At 47.4% G+C, this 9984-nt stretch overlaps 1 protein-coding gene across 2 annotated transcripts; it reads right to left on the bottom strand.

Moving 5' to 3' along the window:
* Positions 1-344: 344 nt before the first annotated feature.
* LOC101947279 (duodenase-1-like) lies at positions 345-7722 on the bottom strand. Of its 2 annotated transcripts, none has more exons than XM_065566743.1 (5): positions 6254-6416; positions 4786-4921; positions 4218-4472; positions 1485-1633; positions 345-781 (listed from the first exon to the last, which is right to left on the bottom strand). In XM_065566743.1, the coding sequence occupies exons 1-4, from the start codon at positions 6349-6351 to the stop codon at positions 1487-1489; spliced, it is 636 nt and encodes a 211-aa protein (XP_065422815.1). In that variant the 5' UTR covers positions 6352-6416; the 3' UTR covers positions 345-781; positions 1485-1486. The 2 variants fall into 2 exon arrangements, with proteins under 2 accessions (XP_065422815.1, XP_065422816.1); XM_065566744.1 differs by adding an exon at positions 7542-7722 and having other exon boundaries at positions 430-1633; positions 6254-6398.
* Positions 7723-9984: the final 2262 nt, after the last annotated feature.

Raw genomic sequence — 9984 nt, 5'->3', positions numbered from 1 at the left:
ATCCCAACCGCCTTTGTAAAGCGCTTTGAGATCTGCTCACAGGAAGAGCTACAGGCCCAGATCCACAAAGGCATTTAGGCTCCTGGTGATTTCAATGGGTGTTAGGCATCCAAACCCCTCTGAGGTTCCAGGCATAGATGGTCTTATTTAGCTCTAATTTTGTTTATGGCTCAACCCAGGTTCCCTGAATCCTGCCCACTGCCCCATTATCTTCCCCCAGCCCTGGATCGAGAGACCAGTACTGGAAAAGGGAGAGCAAATTGTTCAAACAAGACTATTTTTTTATTATTTTTTTAAATAGATTTTTTCCCCTTAATTGCCATTGGTCATTCAAACAAGTGTCCATTTTCAATATCTTCCAAATAGTTGGAAATACACAATTCTTTCTTTTGTCCCAATGTATCTCAGCAATGCTTTCCAGGTTCCCTTCCTTTGGGTTTTTCCAACCTTCATTCAGTATCACAATAATAATAAATAATTAAATATTTGTGGGATGGGAGAGGGAAAAAGAAAAGAAAAGAAAATACTGAAAATAAATAAAAGTTGGGTCCAGCTCAAAATGGACAAAACAAAACATTCAAAATTTCAATTTTTTCACACAACCATGTCAGTGTCCTATTGTCATGTGCTGCTTAATTCAGCTAGCCATGCTTCCTGGTGATAGGTTGGCCATCAAAACTGCAAAGCACCATTCCTGCTCTCTGGTTTGATGAAAGAAAGTTTTTAAGACACCAATGACACACTGCAGCTAGGAATTTTGATGGTAGAAAACCCTTGAAGACTGCAATAGATATAAAAATGATCAGCATTTGTAGAGGGCGTATACAATTCAACAATGAAAATTGTACCCTTACTCCAGAATCCCCTAGGCTGATGGTAAAACCCTGTGCACACGTGGGGATTCTAATGAATCAGGAGGAAAGGTTGTCACCGAATATTGTTCTGGGGTAATGAAGCATGTGACTGGGACAGATATAATACAGAGACCTGGGGACAGAAGAGCGACAGACAGAGAGTAAAAAGCCAGGCAGACATAACCTGGAAGCAAAGGAATGTGGCCCTGAGAAACAGGTAAGAGAAGTAGCTTTTTGGGCACAGAGTCTTTTCTGGAGAGGCAGGCTTGGGACAGTGAACAGAGAAGCTGTCTGCTGCTGTTTGATTCTGACTGTGTTCAGGGAAACAGGACTTGTAAATAAACCAGATTTCATCAAGTAAATACCAGGCTCTATTGTGAATTTTCGCTCTGAACCAGAGCACCCGCAGAGCCCCAAACATTGACTAGCCGCTTGGAGTGACAATAAAATAGAACAAAATTTCAAACATCGAAGGGGCATTTGTAGCCAGAAAAGGATTTCAGGACTGAGCCATTCGTAGCATTTCTTTAACAGTGAAAAAAAAATCCCTCTAATATAAACCATCTCAGGAGTTACACACAGGCACAGAACCCAGTATGGCTAAATTCACCCTTTAAAAGGGAGCGTCACCTTTAACTCAGTTTCTGCAGAGTTTCGTTGATCCAGGGAATGAATTTGGAGATTCTCGTGTATATAGTGGGGGGTCGCCCATCCGGATCTCCATTGGAGACGATGCCCTGGACAATCCCATTGCACACCAGGGGCCCACCGGAATCGCCCTGACAATAAGAAGCATAACATCAGTGACTGACATTACCCAGCCCGGCCTGTCCTCTGGAGATCTCAGATTGCATGTGGGACAGGTGTTCTCTGCAGTTGAAGGCCCAGGCCTGGTCAACAAACAGAACTGGCCTAGAAATGGGTGGGCAGAGAGAGAAACCTAGAGTTGGGCAGAATGATATACCTGTGGAAAAGGCAGTTTCCACAACACTGAAATTTTCCATAATTTTTTTTTCCCTGAGAATTTTCCATTTTTGCATCAGGAAAATTGAAATTAAATATTTCTTTTCAAGCCAGTTCCACCCAAATCAGAATATTCCATAGTTAGGAATCAGTTCAACAAAATGTTAAACTGCTTTTTCCTATCCATGCAATGGCTTATGGGTATAGTAGTTCAGGTCTTCATTCTCTCCTAAGGGCTTCGTTACATGGAGGACTTCATCTCCCATAATGCAATTCGGATTTGCTTCTGACTGAGCTGTTTGGGGCAGCATGGAATCACATGACTCAGTACATTGTGGGAGATGTGGTCCAGGCAAAAGCTACTTAAGGGAAAATAGAGGCCTGAACTAAGCTTCCAGAAGGCAATGCGCTGATAAGGAACTGCAGCTTAATGTTGAACTGGCTTGAAATGAAGCATTTTGAGTGAGCTCAACAACCAAAATCCTAGATTCATAGAAATGTCAGGCTGAAAGGAACCTTGAGACGTCGTCTAGTCCAACCCTCTGCATGGAGGCCGGACCAAATAAACCTAGACCATCCCTGACAGGTGTTTGTCCAACCTGGTCTTAAAAACCTCAACCTCCCCGGTTAACTGTTCGAGAGCTTAAGGACCCTCAGAGTTAGAAAGTTTTTCCTTATATCCAACATGAATCTCCCTTGCTGCAGATCCATTACTTCTTATCCCACCTTCAGTGGACATGGGGAACATTTGCTAACTGTCCTCTTGATAGCAGCCCTTAACATATGTGAAAATGGTTATCGTGTCCCCTCTCCAGCCTCTTCTTCTCTAGCCTAAATATGCTCAATTCTTTCAGCCTTTCCTCCTAGGTCAGCTGTTCTAAACCTCTGATCATTTATTTGTTCTTGTTTATCTCCTCTGGACTCTCTCCAGTTTGTTCACACAGAAGGAAACGTTTCAATCTGTTCACATTTCAGCATGTTTCATTTTGATTAAAAATGTTGCAATGAAACATTTCAAAATTTCTGAGTCAACCCTGTTTTTGGAATTTACATTCTGCCAAAAATGTTGACATCTCAACTTTTCTTCAAAAACAAAGATTGAAATGTTGCCAATTCCCGTGATATGGGAACACTGACTCTCCCTCAGCTCCAATTCCTTCCTGGCCCCATAGACGTCAACAGCAAAGCTCCCATCCACATCTATGGGGCCAGGATTTCACCCAGGATCCTGTCTGTTGGGTAGCCTCAGGGTTGAGTTCACCAGTTGATCCTCCATTGATAGTGAAGTGTAGAAAGGGTCAGAACATGTGGTGATGCAGGGGCGTGGGTGTTCCCCGTTTTGATCTACATTGTTCTTGGAACATTTTACTAAAAAATCAAAGCCCAACAATTTCTAGTTATGGTGCATCATGGGAGTTGTATTTCAGGTGCCTCATGCCCTTATGGGAACACAGGACTGGACAGGCCCTACTGAGTCATGGAGTCAAGTCCTCACTATCCCAGACAGCCCCATTGTCTCATCTCATCCATAAACGTATCAAGTTCCATTGGCATTCTGGTTAGGCTGTTCCCCCCAAAATGCTCCTGTTGGAGGTTGTTCCAGAACCTTCACCTTCTGATGGTTAGAAACTTTCTTCTCATCTCCAGTCTCCATTGATCCCGACCCCTGATTTGTCCTTTAGCTTCAATGGTCATCTCGCTCCTTTGTGTTCCCCCCATCCCAATGTATTTGTAGAGCAATCAGACCCCACTCAGCCTGTGTTTTAGGCTAAGCTAGCCCAGGTATTTTGCTCCCCTCTCGTCAGTCCGGCTCTCCATTCCCCTGATCATCCCACCAGCCCTTCTCAGCACCTGCTCCTGCCGGAATCCCTCTTTCTGGAACAGAGTTGCCCAGAACTGTGCACCAGATTCTAGCTGAGGTCTGCCCAGAGCCTTCTCCTCTGACATTAAAACCTCCCTCTCTATTGAGATACCTCGGCTGCACCATCCCAGGATCGTATTAACCTTTCTCCTCGCCATCACCCACTGGCTGCCCATAGTCATCCTGCAATCAACTAACACACCCTCCCCATCCCCCTCAGTTGCTTCAAGCTCATGAGCCCCCAACCCAGAGCAGCAATTTTCTTGTTACTTGTCCTTATAGGCATGAGCCCATGTTAAATTTCATCCTGTTTCCACCAGCGCCTTGCACAAGGGCACTAACAGTGGAGATACCTCTCTGGAGACATCCTAAGTGCTGATCTCCCTGGCTGGGCTGCATCTCCCATGTTGCACCATGGGCTCCCTTCTTGGGGCACTGGAGCATGGGAGGGGCATGGCCATATTGGTTTCCACCAGTTACTTTCCCTCAAGCAGCTTGCTGTACCCTTAGTGGCTCCGAGCGGGCGGGGGGATATTTACATGGAATGGTGATTTCTTGACAAGGGGGTTGCCGGCACACAGCATTGTGGTGGGGTCGTAATGCCGATACCGATCTTTGCACAGGCCGTCCGAAACCACCTCCTGCTCCACCTCCTGCAGACTGTCGGTGGTGGTGTTCATTCCAGTCTGACCCCAACCGGCCACACTGCACTCGGTGCCTGGGCTGACATGGTGATTGGCCTCCGGCAGGGGGATGGGCACCACCCAGTCGGTCAGCTCTGCACTGTGCCACAGCTGCCATGGATGAGAGAGAGAGAGAATGGACCAGGATCAGCACAGTATCGGAACTGCTGTGGGGCAACACCACCTGGGTGGAGGATGGATGTGTGTCCAGGGAGCAAGTGTGAGGTCATTGGGGGGCCAGGTGGTAAAATAAGGGCAGTGCCTGCAGCAGTGTGCAGCAGGGTGAGGTCACTGGGGGTGGGGTGATGGGATGGGGGTGGTACCTGCAGCAGTGTGAGGTCACTGGGGGCAGAATGATGGGATGGGAAGGTGTCTGCAGCAGTGTGAGGTCACTGGGGGTGGGGTGATGGGATGGGGACAGTACCTTCAGCAGCATGATGTCATTGTGAAAGTTCTCATTGTTGAAGTCGGGGTGCTGGACCCAGCGACGGGCCCGGATCCGTTGCCAGTTCTGTCCCGGCGCCTTGAAGTCTTGGACTCCCAGGTAGACAAAGATGTTGCTGGAAAAGCCAAGGGGAGAATATGGGGGATTTAGTGCCCATTGTATGGTAGGATGGGTCCATCACGGGCCCTCGGGAAGGGACACCAGCCCTGCTCCTGCCCTGTGCAGATATCTACCTAAAGTTGTGCGACTGAGTAACACAGGGACCATCTTATGCACCTACATAAGGATGGACTTCCTCCTTCTTCCCTCTGGTTGGCCAAAGAGACCCCCAAAGACTGACCTAAGCACTACTCTGCTATTCAGAGTGACCCATTGTCCAGTTCTGGTGTCCATGATTCAAGAAAGACATTGATAAATTGGGGAAAGGTCATAGAACAGCCATGAGAGTGATCAAACAATTGGAAAACCTGTCCTATACTAAGAAACTCGAGGTCATTTGATTTCAAGTTCAGAGGCACTATAAAGGATTCTGTTTGTTTTTCTTTTCAATGATTGTTTCATGTTATGCTTTTTTAAAAGGGACTGTAACTTACGAATGGAACAATTTACCAAAGGTCATGGTGGATTCTTCATCATTGGCCACTTTTAATCAAGACTGGATTTTTTTTAAAGATTTGCTGTAGATCAAAATTATTTGGGAAATATTGTGTCGTTTGTGTTATACAGGAAGTCATGCGAGATGATCACAATGATCTTGCAATCTATGAATCTTTGAACTACATTGCAGAAGAAGGAAAACACACCTGGAAACGTGTAAGGCCCTAACCTGGTTGTAACTTTGAAATAGTAAAAGAAAAAGAAAAAGGGGGGAATCCAGATGCCTAGGCTGGGCCAACACAGAAATAAGGTCGCTGGAATCAATGAAACATACAAATAAGAAAAGGATCAAAGAATTTTTTATGCACCGTCGCCATCTACTGGTTATGGACAAAAGTAGCAGAAAGCCCAGATCTGACCCTGGAAATGACCCTGGAGACAGAGGTCAGTATGTGGGATATGAGAGGTTGCTGAGTGCATCACAAAAGATGTTGAAGTCCAGAATGGTGCCCAGATGTTTGGCTCAGCACCTTTGGACAGCCCCTTCCCTCCTCCAATGTTAGCAGGACATGAGAAAAAGTGGTGAGAATTCATGGCAAAGATTGTATCTAGTTTGTGTGGTTTAGGCTTTAAAATCTAATAGGCACGCAGGGAAATTTGTAATTTTCACATCCCGTAAACACTTCTAGTCTTTGGGCCAATATATTTCCAGCTCCGATCCAGCCCCAGGGTGGGGGACTGGCTGGCTCAGGGAGCTTTTCGCCCTCGGCCTTTCCAGGGGCACCAGCCCCAATCCAGACTCCGGGCGGAGATCGGCTGGCTCAGGGCTGGTGGAAGGCATGTGTCTTACCCTAGGTTGCAGTTACAATGAGCTGCCGTCACCACCACGTCCTCCTGGATCAGGAATCCTCCACAGCTTTCTTTTGACCCAATTTGCACATAGGCCATGTAGGGTCTGGAGCTGAGCAGGGCTTCCTCGTCCCCGATGACCCAGTCTGGAGAGAGACAGGGAGGGATTCAAAAGGGAGTCTGGAGAGTGAGACCAAGACCCCAGTGCAACCCAGACCCTAATCCCTCAGCCTATCCCCTAGCTTGCCTGGGGCAGCCCCTTGGTCCTCCCAGCCCAGCCTCCCTCTGGATTATCCCCTCATCCCAACCAGCCTGGTCCCTACCCATACATGTACCCACTGTACATCTACCTATTCTCACATGGACCTGTCCATCCATCCATCCATTCCTTATCCCCTACATGCCTATCAATTTGTCTGTCTGTGGGGCCACCCCCTGGCTATCATCAGTCTCTGAACAAGGCCAGGGATTCCTCTCACCACCGGGCCCCATGTCCCATCTCCTGATACCCGCCTGAGCCTGATGGTTAATTCTACCCCCCTGCCCCTGGTGTGGGCTGCGTTGCCCTTGGGCCCTGATCTCCCACATCTCACCACTAGAGCCAGGTAAAAGTTTTTAAGCAATTGGTTAATTTGCCAAAAAATGCAACTTTGGGGAATCAAAAGAACCAAATTCTGAAGATTATTTTAGCTGTAAAAAAAGGATTTCTTTTCTGGAAAAAGTAGGCAATTTTCATTCTAGGCAACTCACTTTTTTGTTCTGAAATGTTGTTTTGTTTAGAAATGGCGTGATTTAAAAAAAAAATGATTAAAACAGTGGGGAAAAAACCCTTTAAAGTGAGCTGAAATCAAATGAAAAAACACCCCCAAAATTTTTGGGGGGATTGAAGGAAGCACCTGAGAGCAAATAAAAAAGAAAACAAAATTGGTTCTGGATCAGTGTTTTGTTTCACAATTGCATTTTGGTTCAAAACTCAGCTAATTAAAGAAAATAAGGGTGAAAAACACCTGAACAGGCCCCCAAATGAAACCAAAAGCAAAAAAAAAAAAAATTGTTTCAGGTCAAAGGAAGCACCCCAAAGGAAATGGAAAAAAAAAAAGAAAATATTTGCTTTGAAATAATATCTTTTCAGGGTTTTCGTTTGGGAAGAAAAAAATTATTTTGGGAGGAACCCCAATTTTGCCCAGAGTTTCAGACCCTAAACCAAAAACTCAGTGACTCGCTCAGCCCCACTCTGACCGTGAGCCCCCTGGGGCTGGGACAACGTCCAGTTTCTCAGCTCCACTCACCAGTGTGAAGACTCGGGGGCAGGAGAAAGGCCGCGGTGAACGGGAGAAAGGCCGTGGAGAGCAGCAGCAGCAGCATCCTTGGTTCAAATCCAGGGGCTGGGACTGGTGGGTCGGTCTCAGCCCCGGGGTTTATATAGAGCGGGTGGCGGGGAGGGGCCCCTGGGTAGAGGTGAGCTGGGAAGTGCAGGGTCACGTACCCGGCTACAAAAAAATTCCCCAGAAGTGATGTGTCAGGGGTGGAGATTCCCTGAAAGGAAATTTTCAGCCACATCCCCATCTGCATTGGGGAAGTTTCCTTCCTGCTCTCATGCCCTCCCTGCCCCTGGCTGGGGCCGTGGCCAGCACTGATGCCTCCCAGCTGCAGATGGCAAACTCCCCACTGGTCTGTTCTGCCCCTGGATGCTTGGATCCCTAGATGTTCAGGTCAGCAGGGTCCATTCTGCCCTCCTGAGTGACCCTGGCTGGAGAACCTCGCCCAGCTCCCCCGGACTGAGCCCGGTCACTGGTGTCCGGCGACTGCCTCTTCCAGCAAGGCAGCTGGGCTGGGTCTGATGCCCCGGGGAGCTAATTCCCTGGTTAATCCCCCTCCCTGTCCCACACTGGGGTTTCCTTTCCTGTTTGATTTGGTTGGGCTTCACCAATCCTTATAGGCGCTTGCTCTGCCTTTCCCTGCTCAACTGAAGAGATTCAAGGTACTCAGCTTCATCTCCCTGTGGAGGACCTTGTGCCCCGAGCACAGGCACCTCCCCAGGAACTTGTGGAGAAGCCAAACAAAGTGAGCTGAGCTCTTTCAGTCTCTCACTGCCAGGTGCTTTCTCCAGCCCCCGAACCCAGGGCCGGCTCTAGGCACCAGCGCTCCAAGCATGTGCTTGGGGGGGCACTTTTCAAGGGGCGGCATTCGAGCGCTTGGGGCAGCACTCCAGCCCTTTTTCTTTGTTTGTTTGGTTTTTTGCTTCGGCGGCGGCACTCCGGCCTTTTTTTTTTTTTGCTTGGGGCGGCAAAAAACTTAGAGCCGGCCCTGCCTGGCCCCATCCTGCCCCATCTTCAGTTTGTCACCATCCCTTTTAAAATGCACTCCCCATAACTGGTGCACGATCCCAGGATCCCCAAGGAAACACCCCTCCCAGCTCCTGATCATCACGGCCCTGTTTACACGGCCAAGGAGGGCACTACCCCTTGTGCTGCTGCCTCGCACGGGGAGCTCATGGGGCTTGTCAGGTCAAAATAACATTTTGCTGGAGAATTCCGCACCAGCTGGGATGGGAGAGAAGCTGCTTTAGGAAGGATCTTGGTTCTCTTGGGTTTGGGTGTGGGGCACCCGGGGATGCCGAAGGCAGGATTAAAATCCTTCAGCAACCTCTGCATCCAAGAGAAACTGTGGGGCCAGGTCTTAAATTATGCTCAGCTCCCAAAGGCCGACAGGGATCTCAGCAGAAGTGCAAGTCCAGAGTCTGTCTCTCTCTCTCCCCCGCCCCCTCTATCTATGTCTCTATCTGTATCTCTGAGCCATTAGTGGTTATCTTAGAGAACTCATGGACAACAGGAGGAATCCCAGAGGATGGGAAAAGGGCAAAGACACTGCCTCTCTATCAAAAGGCGAACAAGGGCAACCCAGGGAATTATAGACCAGTCATCTATATTTTGGTACCTGGAAAGAGAATGGAGCAAATAATCCAACACTCAGATTGTAAGAACCTAAAAGAAAGGAAGGTGATAACTAATAGTTAACATGGATTTGTCAAGAAAAAATCATGTCTAACCAACCTTGCATCCTTTGACAGGGTAACAAGCCTAGTGGATGGGGAGGAAGCAGCAGATGTGATTTATTTTGACTTCAGTAAGGCTTTTGATACTGTCTTGCAAGACCGTCTCATTAACAAGCTAGGGAAATGTAACCTAGATGAACCTATTATAAGGTGGGTACTCAATTGCTTGGAAAACCATTCCCAGAAAGTCATTATCAGTGGTTCACAGCCAAGCAGGAAGGGCATAATCAATAACTTCATAAATGATTAGATAATAGCATAGAGAGGACACTTATATAGTATGCGGATGATACCAAGCTAGGAGTGGTTGCGAGCACTTTAGAGGACAGGATTAGAATTCAAACTGATCTTGACAAACTGGAGAGATAATCTAAAATAAACAGGACACAATTCAATAAGGACAAATGCAAATCTCTGTATTTAGGAAGGAACAATCAGTTGCACACATATGAAATGGGAAATGACTGCCTGAGAAGGAGTTCTGCAGAAAAGTATCTGGGGTCATAGTGTATCAAAAACTAAATAAGAGTCAACAGTGTAATCCTGTTGCAAAACAAGCGAACGTCATTCTGGGATGTATTAGCAGGAGCGTTGTAAGCAAGATACGAGAAGTCATTCTTTGGCTGTACTCAGCACTGATTAGGCCTCAGCTGGAATACTGTATCCATCTGAGGGCA

Source organism: Chrysemys picta, chromosome 13 (genome assembly GCF_011386835.1).
Source record: "Chrysemys picta bellii isolate R12L10 chromosome 13, ASM1138683v2, whole genome shotgun sequence".
Classification (NCBI taxonomy): Eukaryota; Metazoa; Chordata; order Testudines; family Emydidae; genus Chrysemys; species Chrysemys picta.
This window is presented reverse-complemented; position numbering and strand designations above follow the sequence as displayed.

Bases quoted from the DNA above. Each gene is read 5' to 3' on its own strand.
- LOC101947279 (XM_065566744.1), bottom strand. From the start codon at position 7,617: ATGCTGCTGCTGCTGCTCTCCACGGCCTTTCTCCCGTTCACCGCGGCC. The intron at 6,399-7,541 runs GTGAGTGGAGCT...GTCTCTCTCCAG, and splicing joins GCCCCCGAGTCTTCACACTG to ACTGGGTCATCGGGGACGAG. The intron at 4,922-6,253 runs GTAAGACACATG...TGGCTTTTCCAG, and splicing joins CATTGTAACTGCAACCTAGG to CAACATCTTTGTCTACCTGG.